Source organism: Balaenoptera musculus, chromosome 19 (genome assembly GCF_009873245.2).
Source record: "Balaenoptera musculus isolate JJ_BM4_2016_0621 chromosome 19, mBalMus1.pri.v3, whole genome shotgun sequence".
In the NCBI taxonomy this organism is placed as follows: domain Eukaryota; kingdom Metazoa; phylum Chordata; class Mammalia; order Artiodactyla; family Balaenopteridae; genus Balaenoptera; species Balaenoptera musculus.
Window position 1 is genome coordinate 15,460,131 of NC_045803.1, and position 25,198 is coordinate 15,485,328.

At 38.1% G+C, this 25,198-nt stretch overlaps 3 protein-coding genes across 4 annotated transcripts in view; 1 reads left to right on the forward strand and 2 right to left on the reverse strand.

The window, feature by feature from the left end:
- ZNF420 (zinc finger protein 420) overlaps positions 1-21,222 on the forward strand; it is a 68,770-nt gene extending 47,548 nt beyond the window's left edge. Inside the window, exons 8-10 of the mRNA XM_036832780.1 lie at positions 3,261-3,382; positions 17,761-17,861; positions 21,165-21,222. The gene's annotated coding sequence lies outside the window, so the exon portion shown is untranslated. The remainder of the gene's footprint in view (positions 1-3,260; positions 3,383-17,760; positions 17,862-21,164) is intronic.
- On the reverse strand, positions 48-21,256 carry ZNF570 (zinc finger protein 570). Of its 2 annotated transcripts, none has more exons than XM_036832887.1 (5): positions 21,159-21,256; positions 20,204-20,278; positions 16,331-16,457; positions 15,906-16,001; positions 48-3,473 (listed from the first exon to the last, which is right to left on the reverse strand). In XM_036832887.1, exons 2-5 carry the CDS (start codon positions 20,234-20,236, stop codon positions 2,119-2,121), a joined length of 1,611 nt encoding a protein of 536 aa, XP_036688782.1. In that variant the 5' UTR covers positions 20,237-20,278; positions 21,159-21,256; the 3' UTR covers positions 48-2,118. The 2 variants fall into 2 exon arrangements, with proteins under 2 accessions (XP_036688782.1, XP_036688781.1); XM_036832886.1 differs by having other exon boundaries at positions 21,061-21,172.
- A 3,640-nt stretch (positions 21,257-24,896) lies between these two features.
- LOC118884907 (small ubiquitin-related modifier 2-like) lies at positions 24,897-25,198 on the reverse strand. The gene is given in 3 exon segments (XM_036833063.1): positions 24,897-24,982; positions 25,055-25,171; positions 25,174-25,198. Coding segments are annotated over 3 exon segments (207 nt in total). The 3' UTR covers positions 24,897-24,917.

Here is a 25,198-nt window from a genome sequence, read left to right on the forward strand (position 1 = left end):
AATATAGTGTTGATTTGCATGTTTTCCAACTTTATATAAATAAGTGGAACCATATCATACAAAATACCCTCTAGTTCGATTTCAATATTGTTTGAGATGTATCCATATTGATAAAAGTACCTCTAGTTCATTAATTTCAATTCTAACTTACTTAAACGCTAATGATTGTTTTGCTTACCCTAAACTTTTCATTTTCACAAACAACATTGAAGTAGGTCTTCATGTACATCTCCCTGAACACATAAGGAGAGGCTCTGTAGAGGTATAAGTGTGGAATTGTTGGGTCAAAGAGTATCCACATCTTCAACTTTACTAGATATTGATAAATTATTTTTAAAAAACTATTTTCAACTGCACTGTATGTATATGCCTATTGCTCCACGTCTTCCCAGTAATAGGTACTGTGATGCTTTTGTTAATGTGATGATTTTGAAGTAGTTCATTGTGGTTTTATTTTTTTTCCTTACTGCCGTGATGTACATTGTCAATTATTTTACTACTCCCAAATCCATCCTTCCTCTACTGGTGTAAACCATCTTTATCATATGCAAAATTTCTACAAATAGATTAGATTCGATAATTTTGTTTCTTTAGAATTCACACTTCATAGATGAATTTCAAAACAAAGCTGTGACATTAAAGGGCAAAAAGGCCCATTGAGGAATTTTGGTTGGAACTGCAGTGAAGTTGTAAATTAGGAGTAACTGATAACTTTGTTATTTTGAGTCTCTTCAGCCTAGGCTATATAATACCCTTCAATTTATTTTATTGTTCTTCAGTTTTCTGGGCCTAGAAAATCTATTGTTTTAACTCCATGAAGACATGGTCTTTGTATTGATCATCTTATCTCCTCATGTCTAAATCAGTGTGTGGCAAACAGTAGTTACTCAAAATTCACTGAATGAATGAAAGTATATATATGCATGTGTGTATATATATAAATGTTGTCAAACTACATTTGACTAGTTTTCTTCCCTCAGTCCCCTTTTGGTTTCAATTTTATAATCACTTGATAAAAATTTATAAACTTTATACTTTTTCTATGGTATGAAACAGTTTAAATGCTTTTGAAATCACCTAGAGTCACCCATACAATTACCTGGGACTGATGTCTTTTTACTCTACAGTATAAATTTCTGTTTATTGGGTTTTTGGAGTTAATTGCAATACTCTCTGTTCTTTTCTTGATCTAAATATAAGTTCTGTATTTTTCTCAGTGAATCATTTTCTTTAGTTTATCCAGTTGTTTCTTTAGAAACCTAAAACTGGTTGTGTTATAGTTCTACTACTTTTGTCTGTATCAATTACTCACCTAGAGTACAAACACTCCCACATATATTCTAAAGTTTTTAGGTTTCCCCAGTTCTGACCTGCTGCTTCCCATGGATGTTCTGCTTTGTCCACTAAGGAATCTTGTTTTAGCTGTAAGGATTAAATGAGTTAATATATGTTGAGTATGTAGAACAGTGCCTGGTGCATAGTAGGCACTCAATGCATGTTAGCTATTATTATTAAATTGAATATCTGCTATATTTGATGCACTATGTTAAGTACTTTGCATGCAAATTTCTTACTTTAATATGCACCAATCTACAATAGACACTATTTCATTTAATACTCACATTTCTACAATACAGTATCCTTTATTATCCCTATTTTAAGAATTAAAGAAAACCCTGAGGCTTAGATAAGTCAAGCCAGTTACTCAAAATCACACAATGCTACAGTAGTGGTAGAGCTATGATTTTCCAGAATCTAAGCTCTTAGTCCTGGGAAGTGCCTACTGCCCAGAGAGACTGGAATAAAATAAGGCTGAAAGGTATCTAAGAACCAGATAATGAAGCTCCTCATAGACAGTTTTAAAGACTGTGAATGCTAGCTTAAGAACAACAGCAAGCCAAAAAAACTTAACTGGAGGCAGTGATGTGTGTATTCTTACACTTGAAAAAGATCAGTTTGGGTGCATGGTGGGAAATGAATTTAAGGGGACCAAAAGTTGATATAGGAAAACCTGTTAGAAAGCTATAGAGTGATCCAGGTGAGATGAATCTTAGACTAGGATGACAACATTAGAGATGGAGAAAAGAGTATAAATTCCAGAAGTATTTTTGAGATAGTCTACAGGACTTGGTGATTGACTGGATTGGGTGGTGACAGTGACTCCCCAAGATGGATTCTCTGATGATGAGCAAGGTGTGCATGCTGCCTGAAGGTTTTCTTGCATTCCTTACATTCATAGGGTCTCTCTCCAGTATGGATTCTCTGATGTTGGGCAAGGGATCCACAGTAACTAAAAGCCTTTCCACAAACATTACATTCGTAAGGCTTCTCTCCAGTATGAACTCTCTGATGTTGAGTAAGGGATGAATCATTGCTAAAAGCCTTCCCACATTTAATACATTCATAGGGTTTCTCTCCAGTATGAACTCTCTGATGTTGAGCAAGGTAGGCAATCTGGCTAAATGCTTTCCTACATTGCTGACACTTATAAGGTTTTTCTCCAGTATGAATTCTCTGATGTTGAGCAAGGTGTGAATTCTGGCTGAAAGCCTTCCCACATTCCTTACATTCATAGGGTCTCTCTCCAGTATGTATTCTCTGATGTACAGTAAGGTATGCACGAAGGCTAAATGCTTTCCCACAGACATTACATTCATAAGGTTTCTCACCAGTATGAACTCTCTGGTGTTGAGCAATAGATGATCTATTGCTAAATGCTTTCCCACATTCAATACATTCATAGGGTTTCTCTCCAGTATGAACTCTCTGATGTTGAGCAAGATAAGCAAACTGGCTGAAGGCTTTCCTACACACTTTGCATTCATAAGGTTTTTCTCCAGTATGAACTCTCAGATGTTGAACTAAGTGTGCATTCTGACTGAAGGCTTTCCTACATTCCTTACATTCATAGGGTTTCTCTCCAGTATGAATCCTCTGATGTTGAACAAGATTTGATCTCTGGCTGAAGGCTTTCCCACATTCTATACATTTATAGGGTTTCTCTCCGGTATGAATTCTTTGATGAAGAGTAAGGGATGAGCTCTGACTGAAGACTTTCCCACAGTCATTACATTTCAAAAGTTTCTTCTCTGTATAGATACTCTTGGGCTTAATAGCCATTAATTTTTTTTTAAAGCTTTTATGTGTGTTATGTTTATGTACTTTCTCCTCTTTGGGGATTATCTGTTGTGTATGAAGTAGTGTGCTGGGATGGAAACTTCCCCAAGTTTTGTTATATTCTTGTCCTCTTTCATCAACAGGGGCTTCTTCATGAGTGATTGTCTTTTCCTTGAAACATGCCTTCTGATTCACTGGTTGCCTCTCAAAGTGGCCCTCACATTTCCATTCTTCTTTCAAACGGGAGTACTCAAGGCCACAGCTTGTAAGTGTTTCTATTACTTTCTGAGATGATCGCACTTCATAAATGTCCTGCTTTGGGGTTAACTCTTCAATCTCACACACAGATTCCCAGTCTGAAAAATAATAAGAAAAAAAATGTCTACTCTATTATGTACCAGAAGGTACATTTATGAAAGTAGTTCTGAAGTGTGTAAGAACAGAAACTGAAAATAGGTCATAGAGAAACTTGAGGAGGAATGATTAGAATTATAAGAAAATCAATAAGGTAAATCTCAGGTCAAGAAGGATTTATGTAGGTGATTGGACTCAGTTATAATTTTATGCATGTATGAATAATACAGGAACTGAAATAATCTCCATTTTTATAGTTACTTCTTTCAAGAACATTCATTGAACCTTGTACCAGGTACTGTTCTATATGCTTTCATATTGGAGTAAACGAAGATCCTTACCTTCATGGATCTTATGTTCTTGGGGGAGACAGAAAATAAATGCTAAATAAGTAAATTTTATTGTATGTTAGAAGGTACTAAGTGCTATAGAAAAAGAAAAGCAGGGTAAGAGAGCTCAGGAGTGTTGGTGAAGTCAAAGGTAGGAATCATTAATAAGTTAACATTAAAGCAGGACTTCCCTGGTGGCACAGTGGTTAAGAATCCGCCTGCCAATGCAGGGGACACGGGTTTGATCCCTGGTCCAGGAAGATCCCACAAGCCGTGGAGCAACTAAGCCTGTGCGTCACAACTACTGAGCCCACATGCCACAACTACTGAAGCCTGTGCGCCTAGAGCCCATGCTCCACAACAAGAGAAGCCACCACAATGAGTAGCCCATGCACTGCAACAAAGAGTAGCCCCAACTCGCCACAACTAGAGAAAGCCCGCATGCAGCAATGAAGACCCAACTCAGCCCAAAACAAACAAACAAACAAAAAATTAAAGCAAAGATTTGAAGGAAGTGAAAAAGTTAGTTACTTAGATATTTAAAGAAAGAACATTCTGGGCAAAAGAAACAGGCTAAAAGTAGAAAAGCATGTTTGGTTTGTTTGAGGAATAGCAAGAAGGCCAGTGTGGCTGGAGAGGACTGAGTAGTAGGAGATGAAGTCGGGGGTAAAGGATAATCAGATTATTAAAGCTTTATAGGCCACCTAAGAAATTTGGCTTTACTCTGAGTGAGATAGAGAGCCACTGAAGTGGTATGAGTACAGAAGTGATATCTAGTTATGATTTAATGAAAATACTGGAAGGTGGAGAGCAAGGGGAGAAGGAAGGGGACCTACTATTGTAGCAATCAGTGTGAGAAATGATAATGATTCAGACCAGAGAGATATCAGTGGAGGTATACAGAGGTGGTCAGATTCTAGGTATATTTTATAGGAAAAGCCAGGAGGATATACTGACAGATTGGATATAAAATGTAACAGAAAGAGATGAGACAAGCATGTCTTCAAAATTCATGGTCTGAACAATGGAAGGATGGAATAGCCATCAACATTGATGGGAAAGGCTATGAGTACAGCAAGCTTAGGTAGTGAGGTATAGAAGATCCAGAGTTCAGATTTAAACATCATAAACTTAATATGTCTTTTAGACTTTGAAATGGAAATGTTGAGAAAGCAGATGGACACATGAGACTAAGTTTAAGGTAGAGGTCTACGATAAGGGGTTGATATCCAAAATATATAAATAGCTCATACAACTCAATGTCAAAAAAACAAACAACTCGATTAAAAAATGTGCAGAAGAACTTCTTTTCCAAAGAAGACATACAGATGGCCAACAGGCACATGAAAAGATGTTCAACATCACTAACCATCAGAGAAATGCAAATCAAAACCACAGTGAGATATCACCTCACACCTGTCAGAATGGCTGTCATCAAAAAGACCACAAATAAAAAACGTTGGTGAGGATGTGGAAAAAAGTGAACCCTCCTACACCGCTGGTGGGAATGTAAATTGGTGCAGCCACTGTGGAAAACAGTACAGAGGTTCCTCAGAAAACTAAAACCAGAACTACCATATGATCCAGCAATACCACTCCTGGGTATGTATCCAAAGAAAATGAAAACACTAATAAAAAAGATATATGCACCCCAATATTCAGAGCAGCATTATTTACAGTAGCCAAGATATGGAAGCAACCCAAGTATCCATCAACAGATGAACGGATAAAGATGTGGTGTATATATACTGATACAACAGAATACTACTCAGTCATAAAAAAGAATGAAATTTTGCCATTTGCAACAACATGGATGGACCTGGAGGGTATTATGCTTAGTGATAAGTCAGACAGAGAAAGACAAATACTGTATGTTATCACTTATATGAGGAATCTAAAAAATAAAACAAACAAATGAATATAACAAAACAGAAACAGACTCACAGATACAGAGAACAAACTAGTAGTTACCAGTGAGGAGAGGGAAGCAGGGAGAGGCAAGATAGGGGTAGAGGATTTAGAGGTACAAACTACTATGTATAAAATAAATAAGCTACAAGGATATATTGTACAGCACAGGGAATAGAGCCAATATTTTATAATTATATAAATGGAGTATAATCTATAAAATTAAAAAAAAATTTTAATGTATTTATTTATTTAGTTTTGGCTGCATTGGGTCTTTGTTGCTGCATGCAGGCTTTCTCTAGTTGTGGTGAGTGGGGGCTACTCTTCGTTGCAGCATGTGGGCTTCTCGTTGTGGTGGCTTCTCTTGTTGCAGAACACGGGCTCTAGGCGCGTGGGCTTCAGTAGTTGTGGCACGCGGGCTCAGGAGTTGTGGCTTGCGGGCTCTAGAGCGCAGGCTCAGTAGTAGTGGTGCACGGGTTTAGTTGCTCTGTAGCATGTGGGATCTTCCCGGACCAGGGCTGAAACCCGTGTTCCCTGCATTGGCAGGAGGATTCTTAACCACTGCGCCACCAGGGAACCTCCTCTATAAAATTTTTTAATCACTATGCTGTACACCTGAAACTAATATAATACTGTAAATCAACTATAATTCAGAAAAAAAAAAGATAGAAGTCTGGACTAGAGATTTTTAAATTGGTAGTTGCCAGCATATAGATGGTATTTAAAGAGACTAAATTACTAAGAGAATGAGTGTAGACAGAAGAGAAAGGAGCGAGGAGTGAACCCTGGAGCACTCCAACATTAAGATATTCAGGAAAAGAGAAGAAACCCAAAGAGATTAAGAAGGACAAATGTAAGCAAGAAAAAATCAGGGCTGAGAACATTAATACCACATGATATTAAAGGTTATAATAAAAATCAACTTGTTCAATGCTTTATACTGAAAAAGTATAAAATATACTTTCACAATAATATACACAGTTTGGAATATATTATTAAGAAATGTCACAAAGGGGATTCCCTGGCAGTCCAGTGGTTAAAGACTCCATGCTTTAACTGCCAAGGGCACAGGTTCAATCCCTGGTCAGGGAACTAAGATTCCCCAAGCCGTGTGGTGTGGCACCCCCCCCAAAAAAGACAGCTAGTAATAATAACCATTAATAAAAATTATCTTTCTTTATATACAAAGTATACATTGGGGCTTGCAAAACACCACATATGAATAATTAGATAAATAAAAGAATAGAATATAGAATAGAATATAAAAGCTATGTGGGAAATTACTGTACTATTTATACTTCTTTTTTTCAAATAAGAATATTATTTTGCAATTTTAGAATCAATTTTAAAAAGCAATAGAAGAAAGCATAAAGAAAATAATTAATCTCAGAAGATATCTTTAACATTGATAACAACAACAACAATGAAGAGGGAAAAAACCCTAGAAATAAACTTTATAAGAAAAGAACAAAAGCTTTACAATTCTAATGATGGACCACCCCAAAAGATTTGAATAAAGGGAGAAGATGCACACTTTGCTTTTGTATATGAGGAATCAACAATGTAAAGCCACAAAGTCTGACTAAATTTACCTATTATGTCCATTCAATTACACTCAGAGCCTATTGTGATTTCTTGAAAGAACTGTGCAATAAAGAATTTGGCAGGCCTTTGTCCCTATTTCCCAGGAGGTAACCTCTAAGCCATCTAAACTCCTGGAAGGAGTGTCTTTGTTATTCATGGTGAGCCCCTTGGACTACACCTGATAGTTAATACTAATAAGGTGACTCATGATGAGCCCCTGGATAGTTTTTGCTAACAAGATAGATGACTCAGGTTGGAGGCTAACCATGCTGGAAAGACGAACCATATGATTAAAGGGTTGGAGCTCTGAGCCACCATGATATCAGTCTGACTTTTGGGAAAGGAAGGAAGGCTGGAGATTGAGTCATGCTGGGTAATGATTCACTCAATCATACCTACATAATGAAACAAAACAAAACAAACTCTGGACACTGAAGCTTGTGAGAGCTTCCCTGGTTGGTAATATTCTTTTGAATATTGAGATGCCTGGTGGGCCCTTAGGACAACAGAAACTTCACATTTGCAACTCTCTCCGCCCTCACCCTTGGTGTCTCTCCTTTTGGCTAGTTCTGATTTGTAGTCTTTGTTACAGTAAAGCTGTAATCATAATATAGCTCTTGCCCTGAGTTCTGTGAGTCATTCTAGTGAATCATTAAACCTGAGGGTGACTGTAGGCACTCCCAAACATGTAGCCAGTGGGTCAGAAATGAGGGTGGCCTTGAGGATCCCCTAACTTGCAGCTGGTGTTTGAAATAAGTACAATCTTGTGGAATGCTGTCCTCTCGGATTTTGCAGTTTGGCAAACTCACTGCAAGAATTTTTTTTTTTTTTTTAGGGAATTCCCTGGCAGTCCAGTGGTTAGGACTCAGCACTTTCACTGCGTTGGGACCGGGTTCAATCCCTGGTTGGGGAACTAAGGTCCCACAAGCTGTGTGGCATGGCCAAAAAAACAAAAACAAAAACACCATGAATAAAAAAAAAATTTTTTTTTAAATCCTAACATTCATCAAGAAAATAAACATGAATCCAGGATAGACTATATGTTAGCCGTAAAACAAGTCTTAATAAATTTCAAAAGATTGAAATCAAATTAACTATCGTTTTTAATCATAATGGAATGAAACTAGAAATCAATAGCAAAATAAAAATTGGAAAATCCACACATATGTGGAAGTTAAACAACACACACTTAAACAACCAATGGGTCAAAGAAGAAATCACAGAAGAGTTTAAAAATATCTTAAGACAAATGAAAATAAAAATATGACATACCAAAATTTATGGGATGCATCAGAAGCAGTGCTAAGAGGGAAATTTATAGCTGTGAAAGTTTACATCACAAAAGAAGAAAGATCTCAAATCAACAATATTAACAAACTAGAAAAAGAGCAAACTAAGCCAAATCTAGAAGAAAGAAGAAGATAATAAAGATTCAAGCAGAGATAAACCAGATAGAGAATTAAGAAAGCAATAGAAAGAATCAACTAAACCAAGAGTTGTTTTTTCAATAAGATCAACAAAACTGATGAACCTTTAATAAGACTAAGAAAAAAGAGCAATTCAACTAAAGTCAGAAATGACTCTAGCCAGAGCAATTAGGCAAGAAAAACAAATAAAAAAACCTCCAAATTAGAAAGGAAGAAATAAAATTGTTTGTTTGTAGACAACATGATCTTACATGTAGAAATCCTAAACACTCCACAAAAGAAAAACAAACATCTGTTATAACTAATAAACAAATTCCACACAGTAGCAGAATACAAAGTCAACACACAGAAATCAGTTGCATTTCTATACACTAACAATGAACAATCTGAAAAGAAAATTAAGAAAACAACTCCATTTACAATAGCATCAAAAAAGAATAAAATATTTAGGAATTAATCAAGAATGTGAAAGACTTCTACAATGAAAATTACAAAACATTACTGAAAGAAATTAAAGATATAAATAAATGGAGACATCCTGTGTTCATGGATTAGAAGTTAATACTGTTAAGATGTCCAAACTACGCAAAACTATCTAGAGATTCAATGCAATACCTATCAAAATCCCAATGCTTTTTCCAGAAATAGAAAAATTGATCCAAAAATTCATATGTAATCTCAATGGACCCTGAATAGTCAAAAGAATCTTGAAAAGGAAGAAGAAAGTTGGAGGTCTCACACTTCCTGGTTTCAAAACTTATTACAGGGCTTCCCTGGTGGTGCAGTGGTTGAGAATCTGCCTGCCAATGCAGGGGACACGGGTTCGAGCCCTGGTCTGGGAAGATCCCACATGCCGCCGAGCAACTAGGCCCGTGAGCCACAACTACTGAGCCTGCGCGTCTGGAGCCTGTGCTCCGCAACGGGAGAGGCCGCGACAGTGAGAGGCCTGCGCACCGCGATGAAGAGTGGCCCCTGCTCGCTGCAATTGGAGAAAGCCCTCGCACAGAAACGAAGACCCAACACAGCCAAAAATAAATAAATAAATAAATTTATAAAAAAACTTATTACAAAGATACAGTACTCAAAACAGTGTGGTGTGATATAAAGATAGATATATATACCTATGGAATAGAAAACAGAGAGCTCAGAAATAAACCCTCACATACATGGTCAAATGATTTTTCACAAGCATGCCAAGACCATTCCATGGAGAAAGGACAGGCTTTTCAATAAATGGTGCTGGAAAAATTAAATATCCACATGCAAAACAAAGAAGTTGTTACACCATATACAAAAATTAACCCCAAATGGATCAAAGACTTAAACCTAAAACTTAAAACTAAAATAATCTTAGAAGGAAACATAGGGAAAAATCTTCATGACATTATATTCGGCCATGATTTCTTGGTTATGATACCAAAAGCACAGGCAAGAAAAAAGTAGACAAATTGGAGTTCATGAAAATTAAAGACTTCTGTGCATCAAAGGACATAATCAACAGAGTGAAAAGGCAACCCACGGTAGGAATGGGAGAAAATATTTACAAATCATGTATCTGAAAAGGGGTTAATATCCAGAGTACATAAAGAACTCCTAAAACTCAACAAGAACACAATTAGATTATCAGACTGGACAAAAAAATGTTTAGCTATATACTGTTCACAAAAAAAAACACATAGAAAGTAAGAGAGTAAAGGGGTGGGACAAACTAAACTAAGGAAATATTAACAAAAGAAGGCTAATATAGTTATATTAATATTAAGCTAAATAGTTAAGGGAAGAATCATCACTAGATTTAAAGAGTAACAATAATATAAGAATTCACCAGAAAGATAATCATTCTGGGATTACCAGAAAGATAATCCCCCAAACATATCACCTTATAAAATACTTTCAAAATAATGCTCAAAGAGAATTTTTTAAAAAATCAATACACAGAAGAATTGACCAGCACAATTAATGAGCTTAATCCAATGAACATATATCAAATGCTGTACTCCACAAGCAGCAAACAGACATTCTCCAGAACACACAGTATATTTACCAAAATTAACCCCTAGAGTAAAAGAGGTTTCAAAGTATTTCAAAGAATGCATGCTAACTAGACCATATCCTCCAATCACAATGTAGTTAAACCAAACAAAAAACTTCAATTTGCAACTTAAAGCTTCCAAATAATTCACAGTCAAGAAAAAAATCAATGGAAATTAGAAAATGCTAAGATATACAATGATAACAAAAATATTACATATCAAAACATGTGAACTATATTCCTAATATAGTCTTAAATGCTTATAATAGAAAAGAGAAAGCGTCAAAAACACTGAATTATCTAAGTTTAAAAGCCAGCAAAAAAGAGAGAGAGAGAAAATAGCATAAAAAATTTAGGAGAAATAAAATAGTAGAGGAGAAATACATGAAAACATCTTAAAGATAAATTAGAGAGGATCAGTGAAGTAAAAAATGTCTGAAAACATTAATAAGTTGAAAGATTTGTTTCTCCCTTTTTAGAAGGAAAAAGAGGTCATAATTACATATACTACCAACTTCAGATAAGAGAAAATAATGAATAACTTTATCTAATAAATTTGAAAACTTACATGAGAATTATAAATTTTTAGAAAAAATACCATAACTCCATGACTATAGGAGGAATAAAAAACACAAAATCTTATAATAGAAATTGAATTATTAGTTTAAGTTCTTTTCACACACAAAAAATCCCAGGCCAAGATGAACAAAGTTCTACCAAACATTCAAAAGACAAATTTTTAAAATTTTACCCAAATTCTTCTAAGGAAGAAAAAGAGGAATACTCACCAACAGAGTTTATGAAACTTGGACCACCCTGATTCCAAAATCTGACAACAAGAGTACATGAAGGGAAAAACTGAAGGCCAACCTCACTGACAAACATAGATGCAAAAAAACTAAATAAAATATTGGCAAATAGCAGCTAGCAATGAATGGAAAAGATCAAGATGGGTTTGTCTCAGGAATACAAGATTGGTTCAACATTAAAAATGTCATATGTAATTCACTACATAAACAGATGAAAAAGTAAAAATCATCTAATCATCTACAGTTACAGAAAGACATTAAAACTCAAAAGCTTTATACAATCAAAACTCTAGCAAACAGTAATGAAAGGGTATCTACCAGAAACATTTAAACATCAGAGTTATTGATTACAAAATATTAAAGCACTTTCATTGAGACCAGAAGTTAATAAAAATGCCTGCTATCACTACTTTGGTTCATACCATATTGGTGATCTAAGACAGGGTAACAGAAAAAAGAAATTAAGGGTATAAGAATTTAAAATGAAGGAACTGCCATTATTCACAGACATGCCCGCCCACAGAAAAAGCCAAGGAAATCTAAAAATTACTAGTATTAATGGGAGAGCTTGGCAATGTTGCTGGATATAAGGTCAAAGTACAAAAGTTAACTTTATTTCTATGTATGAGCAACAAATTGAAAACACAGACAACATTTAACACAGGAACAAAATTAAAATGCCTAGGAATTAATCTAATAGAAGATGTGCATGGCCTTTATGGAGAAAATTATAAAACACATTTGAAGGAAATTTAAAGACCTAAGTAAATGGAGAGATAAACTATGTTCACAAATTTTAAAAAATTCCAAAATTGATATATAGAATAAAATTTGAACCAAAAGCCAATAGCTTTTTGTTGTTTTCTAGTGGAAATTGACCTAAACTTTAGTTATATGGCCAAAGGGCAAACAAGAAATTCTGAAGAACATAAACAAGGTATAGGACTTACCCTAACAGATATTGAAGTATTACATTAAAATATTTAAGATAGTGTGGTACTGGCGTAAGAAAACAGAGATCAATGGAATGGAACAGAGCTCAAAATCAGACCCATAAATATACTATAACCTGATATATTAAGAGGTAACATTCAGAACAATAAGCAAAGAGAGCTCATTTCTTCAGTAAATGTCTGGGACGTTTGGTTTTAGAAATTAAATACTTACTTCAATCTCAAAAATCAATTTCAATTGGATTATGGCCCTAAATGTAAAAGGAAAATCTTTAGAAGACAATTTGAGAACACCCATATGACTTCAGAATATAGAAAGGTTTCTTAAAACAAAATATCAAAATCAAAAACATAAGCTACACAAATCAAAACCACGAGATATCATCTCATACGTTTCACAATGGCTATCATTAAAAAGACCACAAATAACAAATGTGAAGAAAAGGGAACCCTCTTGCACTGTTGGTGGGAATGTAAATTGGTGCAGCCACTATGGAAAACAGTACAGAGGTTCCTCAGAAAACTAAAAATAGAACTACCATATGATCCAGCAATTCCACTCCTGGGTACATATCCGAAGAAAACAAAAACACTAATTCAAAAAGATACATGCACCCCAATGTTCATAGCAGCATTATTTACAATAGCCAAGATATGGAAGCAACTAAGTGTCCATTAACAGACGAATGGATAAAGATGTGACATATATACCTATATATATATGTATGTATGTGAATATATATAATGGAATACTACTCAGTCACAAAAAAAGAATGAAATTTTGCCATTTGCAACAACATGGATGGACCTGGAGGGTATTAGGCTTAGTGATAAGTTAGACAGAGAAAGACAAATACTGTATGTTATCACTTATATGTGGAATCTAAAAAATAAAACAAACAAATGAACATAACAAAACAGAAACAGACTCACAGATACAGAGAATGAACTAGTGGTTACCAGTACAAAGAAGGTATGGGGGAGGGGCAGGATAATGGTAGGGGGTTAAGAGGTACAAACTACTATGTATAAAATAAATAAGTGGGAATTCCCTGGTGGCCCAGTGGCTAAGACTTGGTGCTTTCACTGCAGTGGGCCTGGGTTTGATCCCCGGTCAGGGAACTAAGATCCCACAAGCCGCATGGCACAGCAAAAAATAAATAAATAAATAAGCAACAAGGATATATTGTATAGCACAGGGAATATAGCCAATATTTTATAATAACTTTAAATAGAGTATAGTCTATAAAAATATCAAATCACTATGTTGTACACCTGAAACTAATATGATATTGTAAATCAACTATACTTCATAAAATATATATATATTCCCAAAACTGAACAAAGGACTTGAGCAGGCACTTCACAGAAGAGGAAATCAAAATGGCCATTTATATATATAAAAAGATGCCAAATTTTTTTAGTAATCAAGGAAATTCAGATGACAAGTATAAGGAGATAATATTTCATACCCGTCAAATTTGCAAAAAATTTAAAAATTTGTCAATTCTGAATGTGGAGCAATGAATACTCTTACACACAGCTGTTAGAAACGTAAATTAGTACAAGTAATCTGGAAAGTAAAATAGCATTATGCAGTAAATTCCTGGCTATATTCTCTACATGAACTCCAGCATATGTACACCATCAGTCATGTATAATAAGGTTCATAGCAGTAACATTTATAATAACATAAAACTGAAACAACTCAAATGCCCTTCAGTGGATAAATTGTGATTTTTCACAGTGGAATACATTACATTTCAACACGAAAAAAAAAAATTCAATGAAAAATAGTTATTAAAATCAACATGGAATATAATATATAATATATATAATATATATAATATATAATTTTGAGTTGAAAAAAGTCAGAATTATCTGTACACTATATTTCCAATATATTTCCATGTATAAAAAATTGAAAATATGCAAATATAAGTATTTTGTTTAGGGCTATATGGCACCAACAATAAAGAAAAGTCAAGAAATGATAAGCAAAATTGTAGGATAATGGTTACCCTAGTGAGTGGTAGAGATGGTCCAAGAGTAGAGAGTGATATATCACTAGGCAGGGGCCCTTGAGGACCTAAAATGGCATTGACAATCTTTTATATCCTAAGTTAAGAAGCAGGTATATTTTTTGTTATATTATTACCTAAAGTACATATTTAGTCTAATATATTTATGTGTGTATGATTTATTTAATAATAAAAATTAATAAATAAAATTTAGCCACGTATTCTTTGATACTACAGTTCCATATCAAAATTTTTCCTTAGAAAACTGAACATGAACATAAAAGATTGGGGAGAGGTAGTGGAAGGGGTGGGAATGAGTTGGGGAGTAGTGTTGACAGAGATGTTTACAATGACCCTAATTTTCTTCTGAACTTTAAGTCCTTCATTTTACCTTAATGCTTCCTATGCCTATCTGAAAATCCTTCCTACACCACAGAGCTAACCCCTCAAATGTTTTCTAGCTTCTGACCTTTTTTTTTTGGCCTCACCACACCGCATGCAGGATCTTAGTTCCCTGACCAGGGATCGAACCCACGCCCCCTGCAGTGGAAGTGAGGAGTCTTAACCACTGGACCATCAGGGAAGTCCCTGACCTGTGTTTTTGTTAAAGACCATCTTCCCAACTAAGCAGACTCCTCTCTCACCTCTCTCTGAGCTTCCTTCATGTCAGCTTTCTTTTCATGTGTGCCATTTTCAGTCATATTTTATCTCTGCTACAAGCCTATCAACTATTTGATTATTTACATAAATGTATAATACCCTAGCATCTTGCAAGTACTCTGTTTAAAGTACAAATTCAATAAATGTTGATTAAAGGAATGAATGAACTGACCATTAAGAGAAAAATGAGGCATTTAGAGATAAACTACTACTATTATAATACTAGCAGCTAACAGCTTTTGAGCTCATAATATGAGATAGGAACTGTTGAAAGCACCTTAAAAATATTATCCCATTTTACAGATGACAAAACAAAGGCACAGAGAGGTTAAGTAACTTGCCCAAAGTTCCAATGCATGTAAGTGTCAGGATTTGAACTTGTTACTTCAGTTACAGCTGTTTGTAGTTCATCAAAAGTTCAAAAGTTCATCAGATTAGGAAAAGATTTTTTTAAAGACCGGAAGAGGTTTATGAGACTGGGAAGGAAGGGGACTCAGAGAATAAATAAGAGGGGGCAAAATGTGAAAGGAGAGACAGTTTAGAATATCAACTTTGGGAGAACACACTAAAAGGACTCAAGTTTCTACTAAGACCTAGGACATTTGAGAGGAACATGCCAACGACAAAGAAGAGTGAAGAGGTGTGATACCTTTGAGTCAAGCTGGGCTGTCACCTGCAAAGGTTTTTGCCTGCCTATTCCTCTTCACTCACCTGAGCACAAGTCTTTTGTCAGCTCTCTCTTTACCATCCAGGGCTCCTTCCCTTGTTCCAACAATAATATCACACTTGGTTTAGAAAAGCAAAGTCCTGCATATAAGAAACAGAATTTGGTCATGCTGTAGATATCCCAGAACTCACATCCAATTCTTTGATCATCAGGAAAGAGGGAGCTTGCAGTAAGCCAAAGAAAACTGTGATAAGGACATGTATTCAAAGAACAGGGAAGCTGAAGCTTCCAACACAGATTAATAATAGACCTGTTCACTGCCAACTCCACAAATATTAACCCGTTACTTTGGCACAGGCAGCAGACTTTCAGCCAAGCACTACAGATGCTATCCAAAAATTCACAATAATGGTGGTAGCAAAGTGCCCCTTATGAGTATAAGCTCAATTTTACAAGAAGATATTCTTACCCAGTGATACCAAGATCCTGTAGTTCTCCAACATCACATTACTGTACAGATGCCTCTGAGAAGAATTCAGACAATCCCACTCCTCTCGGGAGAAGTCTACAGCCACATCTCTGAAGGTCACCAACTCCTGAAATGAAATAAATAAATGAAGTGAAACAACCTCATCTCTTCCCATACTCGCCTCATTCATTCTGCCCCAGGCGCACAGGGCTCTCCCATATATTACATCCTCAAATATGTCAAGAATGTTCCCCCTCAGGGCTTTTGTACTTCTCAGATCGTTCTGTATACAAAAAAGCAATGCTCTTACCCCAGTTCCCTATTCCCCTAACCCTCCTTATTTTTCTCCATGGTACTTAATTATTTTGTTATTTATTGTCTGCTCCTCACCTCCATTAAAATGTAAAGTCCATGAGGGCAGAGTATGTTTTTGTTTTGGTCACTGCTATATCCCAGTTATAGAACAGTATCTGGCACACATGAGGCATTCAGATATTTGCTGAATAAACTGAATTAATGAATGAATGGTTTGCAAAGTTCAAGAAGCTATAAGAGGATCAAAAATGAGACCATAAAGTGCTTGCTGTATCTCTGAAAATTGTTCTAGAACAAGCAAAACAAATGATCAATTCCATTAAAATTCAAATACTTTTATAGAGAGTACTTAAAATTTTGTGTAAAGAAATGAGTGTTCCACTCGTAATACTGTTTTTGCTTATAGGGGCTGAGCAAAGTTCTTAAAAACTTGGAGCTATGCTATGATTCAGCTGGATTCCAGGTTTCTATAATGTGACCACCTGATGAAAACTAACATACATTATGTGTTGTGGGGATGGATACACACACACACATACACACTCATAAATTTTTTTCTTTTTTTACAAAATTAGAAGAGGTGTAATTAAAAATTACAAGATTTTTAATTGGGCATTTGATACAATTTTGTCATAGTTAAAAAAACTGTCTCTACAAAATAAAAATTCTTAAAGTGTTCTTTCAACACACAGTAACTTTTTTTCTTATTTAATTATATTAAGTAGTTTGTGAATTTCTCCCTCTCTGCCCTAGCAATAACATCCTTCATATACTGCAGAAACGCTCCTGTTAAAAGTTTGGTTCATGTGGTATACATGCTTCCAAAAATGTTTTCCTTAGCTTACATAAATATGTATAATAAATGTATAAATTTTTTATATACAACATACACATTTTTTCACTGATTCTTTAAGTTAATTTATACAGTCAATGAAAATAATTACAATGTCAACATAAGGAGCTTAAACTCTAACCTTAAAATATTTGACCTCTAACAAAGAACCTCTTAAAATATTTGAACTCTAACCAAATACTTGGTTTCAAAATCCATTCATAATTATAATCAAACCAGTCTAAAGAAAGTCAACAGTTCCCTTAACCTTTTTGCCTTACAGAAACATGATTCCCAGCGGAGAAGACAACTTTCCCTGAAGCCCTGTCATGTGGTGACTGTCTTATTTCTCACATCCCTTGTACTACAGCACGTGGAGGTGAGGTAGGTGACCTCTTTGCTCCTTACACTTGTTTCCATACCATTGCCCCACCCTCTTCCCTAAAATATACCTAGTTTTCAACCTCATGAAATCAGGCTATGTCACTATCACTTCTTGTTTCCATTATCTACCAATTCCTGGTAGATACAAATTCTCTGGCATTACTTGAACACTTTAGCATCTGGCTCACTGTTCTCTCTCCAATGCTACTCCCATCAAACATAAGCTTTGGTCATTTCAATATCCATATAAATAACCCTCCCAACAGCCTGGCCTCTCAGTTCTCTGACCCCATCTTCTCCAATAAGCCTGTCTTCCACACTTCTACAGTCGCTCACTTCATGATCATGCCCTAGACCTTGTCGTTACCAATAAGTACAAAACCCTCCATAAGCTCAACTCTCCCACTCTCACTTCCACCTCCTATATTCCAGTTTTTTCCCTCTGGTACCCCAATTAGGATAATTCTTCGACCCCATTAGAACCTACAAATCATTGATCTCACCACGTTTTCACTGTTCTTCACCCCCACATACCCTCACTTCCTAGAACAACCATTTGTTATAATCACCCCCATGCATATACCCTCAACTGCCCAGCCCCCTCTCACTTAACTATACTCACCTGGTTAAACCACAGCCATCACTCAGCATACTCTGTTTCTGTACCCTGCACAGCTGAACTTTGCTAGAGAAACCATGCTAATTGGTCTCACTTTAAATTCATGATCACTAACTTCCAGGGGGCCAAAATGATACATTTCTACCTACCTACATGATACATTTCTCTAGTCCATTCATTTCCCCCACCCTCCTAAATGACCATTTGATACTTTCTTCTCTCTCTTCAATCTTCAACACCTCCTCCCCCATCCTTACTCTCAGCTAAGGATCTTGCTTTGTCTCAGTGAAAAAACAAAAGCCATTTTAAGAGAATTTCCACAAATTCCCACAACATCTACACATCTACTTGCATCTGGCCCATAAACTCTAACTTGATCCTATTACTATAAATGAACAGCCCACTTTCCTAGCAAAGGCCAAACCCCTCCACTTGTATCCCAGACCTCAGCTGCTCTCAGCTACGCAAGCACAGTGTTCCAGCAATTCCCTCCTCTCTCCTCTTCATCTTCAATTCCCCTTTCTATTGAATCTTTAACATCAGCCCACAGACATATACCCATCTGTAAAAAACCTTGTTGACTACAGTTTCTCCTTCAGTTACCACTCATTTCTCTTCTTCCCTTACAGCTAAACTATTTTAAAGAGTTGTCTATACTTTCCATTGTTTCTCTCCCTGATGTGAAGAGGAATGACATAATATGACATACGTAACAGGATCACTTTGGCTGCTCTGTTGGGGATAGACTAAAGACAGTTAGGGTGTAAGTAGAGGGACAAGTTAGAAGAGCATAGCAATAATCCAGGTGAGAGATGTTGGTTTATACCAGAATGGAAACTGGTGGTAGTAATAAGTGGTCAGATTTTGGATATATTTTGAAGGCAGGACAAACAGAATTTCCTAATGGAAGACTTTTAGCTTGAACATCTTAGATGGGGAAGTATGTAAGAGTTTTCTAATTGATTTTCCTGTTTCTATCCTTGTCCCATTCAGTTTATTTTCAATAGCAGCCAGAGTGATCCTATTAAATGGGAATCAGATCATGCCACTCCTATGCTCCCAAACTTCCAATGGCTCATTTCACTCAGTTTGAGACATCTAAATTTGAGGTATCCATTCCACAACCAAATGAAGATGCTGAGTAGGTAGTTGGATATATGAGTCTGGATTTCTGGGCTGTATACAATTTGGTAGTTGTTGGCATATAGATGGTATATAAAGCTGTGAAACAGGGTGAGATCAACAAAGGAGTGAGTGTAGATAGAGCAGAAAAGAAGACTAGGATTAAGCCTCCTTAGTTAATAGGTGCTTAGCAAAAATTTGTTGAATGAATGAACATTTGGACAGAGACCAGAATGAAGAAGTTGGTCTGTATCTGGGGGAACAGCATTCTAGGCAGAGGGAACAGTAAGTGCAAGGCCATGAGTTAAGAATGTACTCAAATCACTACAAGGAAGCTAGTGTAGCTGGAACCGAGTGAGTGAAATACAGAGTGAGAAAAATTAGATGAGGTCAGAGGGTTAGCCAGGGACCAGTTTATGTAGGGCCTTGCAGGCCAAGGCAAGGACTTCAACATTTATCCAGAAGCAGGTGGGAATCCATTGGAGGGTTTTAAGAAGTGACATGATTGGTCACCCAGAAAAGTTTCAGCAGAAGGAAAATTAATGTCTGCTTGTTTTGAAAAGCAGGAAAATATTTCAGGAAAGAGAAAACACCAGCTCACCTGGTACATGGCTTTAAGAAGTCCAACAGCCATTCTTTCCTCCCCTTGACTCTTCTCTTGGGAAATGGCAGTGTCCTTAGATGAGTGAGATGGGGAAGAGAACATGAGAAACTAGGCTTTCCTTGCAGCATCCAGAATCACTAGCCTAGAATTTTTTTGCTTCTCTTTCCTCTGTTGCACCCTTCCCTCCAATAGAGAGAAGGCAGAATGGAGACCTAGAAATCTGCTTGCATACAATTTAACCTGTGCCTAAATCACTTCCTAATTTATTATTTTAACAAGAGATTTTCTAGATTTTTACAAATAAAAACTCCAAGTAATGTAATCATTTGCATAAAGACACACAGCTAATAAATAACAGCACCGAGATCAAATAAAGGTCTTCCTGACTCCATTTTCCTTCTCCTCTCCAGTAGATCAGTGGTTCTGAAACTTGGTGGCACACTGGCATCACCTGGTTAGCTTTAATAGATACTGGTGGCACAGAGTCTCACTCAGCGCCCCCCTCCCCGGCAAAAAAAAAAAACAAAAAAAACACAACATACACACACCCACAGATTCTTAAAAACTACAGCGCCAACCACCATCTTACACAGATCACAGCGGCAACGGGTACGGGCAGTTTCACACCGTCACCCTCTCCCATAGCCCCCAGCCTCAAATACTAGGGTATCACAACCGGTGATCTCACACTCCAGTCACAAAGAGGCCGAGGATACAGGAACAACGGGAGACAGAGAGTACCCTCCCGCCCCCGCTCACAGTCTCGCCCTCTGTGGCACCAACCATCGACTCACTGCACCCACAGTCACACAGATACGATGTGTACAGGCACATCGGGTGACAGGCTCACGCACCGTAAGGTCTCAACCCCGTCTCACACGAAGAGTCACACAGAAGGCCCGGGGACCGACGTCAGGGTGACCCACAGGCCGCTCCTCAATCCACTTCCTACCTGCAGAACTGAAGTACCGGAAGACCAGGTCCAAGCCCGGAAAACTCGGGTAACCTCCTCTCGGGCCCACCTCCTGCCCTGAATCTGAGGGAACCCAGCCTCCGCGGGCCCGGAAAGAAGCGACCTGGCCTCCGGAGGACACAAAGGGGCAGCGGGCCCAGTGCTCGCGGGGGCCACTGGGAAATGTAGTCCTGACCAGAAAAAGGCTCGGCACCCGGGAGTTCAACTGCCACAGCTCAGCTCCTCTGGGGGTTCGTAACACCGCCCTCTCTGCCCCGGCTCTTGCCACGCCGACCTCTCCCTGGCCTTGCAGAAGGAGCCTGGAAGACCCGATGATTCCTCTCAGCTCCGAGCCTGGGTCTGCCACAGAGACTGGCCCGAGCGTCACACTAGACGGTCTGGGATTGAAGTGCGCAGGCACAGGGTTTCGGTTCACCTCTCTAAGCAACGCAGCAGAGAATTACAAGCCTTGGGCTAGTCGCAGGGGGCCGGGTGGTGTGTGGGCGCGCGCTAGTGCGCTCGCGTCTACACAAAGTGCGTGAAGAGTGAGTTCCTCTCTTTGAGCTGGGGAACCTGAAAAAAGTGTGTGGTGTGTGGTGGGCAGTTGGGAGCGGAGTGCGCAGGTACATTATGCTTCCACCCAGTCCCGCCTTCCCTAGGGCGTTCCTAGGGAATGGTTTACCTTGAAGGCAGGAGGGGAGGGGTCAGGGTAGAGAGTGTCATCCTTTGCATATGGTTCCTGTGTTTGTGATTTAGTGATGGTGGATGTGACTGTGTCCCCTCTTCCTAAAATGGCTCCTATGTCGGGTATCTTCAAAGTTCCCTACATTCAGATACAAATGTCTCATCTCCAAGAGGGCTTCCCTGATTACGCTTCTCCCCTGACACTCCACGGCTCCTTAACCTGACTCTATACCCCCTTAGAACAACAGTGATTATATTTTAAGTTTTTATTTGTTTAAGTTTCTGTCACCTGACTGATTTTGTGAGTTAGTGCACCACCCTTTGATTCTGTCATTGTGTGTGTGTTTCTGTGAGAGTAACTATGCAAAACTCAGTGTGTTGGAGTGAGCATGGTGCATTTCTGTGACCATGTGTGTTATTGTGTTATTGTGTGTGACATTTGTGATGTTAACTGTGAGAATGTGCTATGATAGAAAGTGACTGACTGGTGGAGATTGGAGTAGGACTGTGGTATGATAGTGTGTATGGCAGACAATGAGGATTATACTAATGGATGTAGGTTTGTGTGAAGAATTCTGCCCTGTGGTATCTGATTAGAAAGCACCTACTGTGTGCCAGATGCTATTTGAGGTGCTGGGATAGACACAGAGAAAATAAGCTTTAAAAAATGGTGGGGTTTCCCTGGTGGCGCAGTGGTTGGGAATCTGCCTGCCAATGCAAGGGACACGGGTTCGAGCCCTGGTCTGGGAAGATCCCACATGCCGTGGAGCGACTGGGCCCGTGAGCCACAACTGCTGAGCCTACGCGTCTGGAGCCTGTGCTCCGCAACAGGAGAGGCCGCGACAGTGAGAGGCCCGTGCACCGTGATGAAGAGTGGCCCCCGCTCGCCACAACTAGGGAAGGCCCTCGCACAGAAACGAAGACCCAACACAGCCATAAATAAATAAATAAATAAATAAATAAATAAATAAATAAATAAATAAATAAAATTAAGAATAAACAAAAACCAAAAAACCAAAAAAACCAATACTTTCCCTCTAAGTAAGATCTTGGCAAAGATATTCACTGTCGCCACTTCTGTTCAATCTTGTATAGAAGGTTTTAGCCAGAGAAACCAGGAAAGAAAAAGAAATAAACAGCATACAGATTTGATAGTGTGATGAAGAGCCTAATTTCATTTTTTGATGTTTGCCTGCTCATAGCTTTTTTTAAAAATTTTTATTTACTTATTTATGGCTGTGTTGGGTCTTCATTTCTGTGCTAGGGCTTTCTCGAGTTGCGGCAAGCGGGGGCCACTCTTCATCGCGGTGCGTGGGCCTCTCACTATCACGGCCTCTCCTGCCGCGGAGCACAGGCTCCAGACGCGCAGGCTCAGCAATTGTGGCTCACTGGCCTAGTTGCTCCGCGGCATGTGGGATCCTCCCAGAGCAGGGCTCGAACCCATGTTCTCTGCATTGGCAGGCAGACTCTCAACCACTGCGCCACCAGGGAAGCCCTACCTGCTCATACCTTTAAAAAAGAAAACCAAACCAAGAAGTTTATTTAAACAACAGGTGCTTGTCTTGAAGGGAAAACTATCTAGGATTTCTTTCTTTTTCTTTTTCTTTTTTTTTTTAAATTTTATTTATTTATTTATTTATTTTTGGCTATGTTGGGTCTTCGTTTCTGTGCGAGGGCTTTCTCTAGTTGCGGCAAGTGGGGGCCACTCTTCATCGCGGTGCACGGGCCTCTCACTATCGTGGCCTCTCTTGTTGCGGAGCACAGGCTCCAGACGCGCAGGCTCAGTAGTTGTGGCTCACGGGCCCAGTTGCTCCGCGGCATGTGGGATCCCCCCAGACCAGGGCTCGAAACCGTGTCCCCTGCATTGGCAGGCAGATTCCCAACCACTGCGCCACCAGGGAAGCCCTCTTTCTTTTTTTAAAATTAATTTTTAATTGGAGTATAGTTGAGTTACGATGTTGTATTAGTTTCTGCTGTACAGCAAAGTGAATCAGTTATACATATATCCACTCTTTTTTAGACTCTTTCCCCATATAGGTCATTACAGAGTATTGAGTAGAGTTCCTTATGCTGTACAGTAGCTCCTCATTAGTTATCTATTTTATATATAGTAGTGCGTACATGCCAATCCCAATCCCCCAATTTATCCTACCTCCCCCTTCCCCCTTGGTGATCATAAGTTTGTTTTCTACATCTGTGACTCTATTTCTGTTTTGGAAATAAGTTTATTTGTACTATTTTAGGATTTAGTTCTTTTAGAGTAATTTATCCCTACTTAAAGAGACTACCTTACTTGTGACATCTACATAGAAAAAAGTCATTGTCCTTGGTTTAACAATGATAAATGAAAAACATTAAAATTCTCCAGCTGAACAAGGTATGCAAGGATTTTTTATATTCCTTTTCTTTGTTAAACAGCGAGAGCAAAATAACTTACTGGCATATAAAGATAAGAGTTGACCAAGCATACCACTAATGGAAAGGGGACATTTTCACAGAACTAGTGTTTTCCCCCATCCCATTTTCATTTGATGTCAATCAAAACATACCATTGGCCATAATTTAGTTTTTAAGAAAGCAATATGGGGGCTTCCCTGGTGGCGCAGTGGTTGAGAGTCTGCCTGCCAATGCAGGGGACACGGGTTCGAGCCCTGGTCTGAGAGGATTCCACATGCTGCGGAGCAACTAAACCCGTGAGCCACAGCTACTGAGCCTGCGCGTCTGGAGCCCGTGCTCCGCAACTGCAAAAGGCCGCGACAGTGAGAGGCCCGCGCACCGCGATGAAAACTGGCCCCCGCTCGCCGCAACTGGAGAAAAGCCCTCGCGCAGAAGCGAAGACCCAACGCAGCCAAAAATAAATTTAAAAAAAAAACAAATAAAAAATAAAGCAATATGCTTCTGCATACACCAGTTACTTTACGTACAATAAAGGAATGGGGAAGAGGAAAATGAAAGACTAGAGAAAACTGTACTGTAGTAGTTAGGATGTGGTGGAACCAAATTGCATTTTTCTAATCGAGAATGTCCTTTTGGTCTGTAGAACAGAGTTCTGGAGTAAAGTAGCAGGTTCCTTTTTTAGTAGACACCTCCTGTCTGTTGCTGGAACACATCAATTGTATCTTCATCCTCCATTTCCAACTGTGTAGGTGAGTCTGTTTCATTGATTGGCTGCCTGTCAAATTGGAATCTGATCTGCCTCATTGACAAACCATGTCATTCACAATAGACTTTCATTAGTTTACTAAGTGGTGTATGCCTCTTAATCTTAAAGTGCACCACAGAACCATCCTGCCCTGCCACCTTCAAATTAATATGATCATTGTTCTCAGTCCTTCCTTGGTCTTTTTGTCAGCCAT

Bases quoted from the DNA above. Each gene is read 5' to 3' on its own strand.
- ZNF570 (XM_036832887.1), bottom strand. From the start codon at position 20,236: ATGGCTGTTGGACTTCTTAAAGCCATGTACCAG. The intron at 16,002-16,330 runs GTAAGAATATCT...TCTTATATGCAG, and splicing joins CAGGATCTTGGTATCACTGG to GACTTTGCTTTTCTAAACCA. The intron at 3,474-15,905 runs GTGAGTGAAGAG...ATTATTTTTCAG, and splicing joins GACAAAAGACTTGTGCTCAG to ACTGGGAATCTGTGTGTGAG.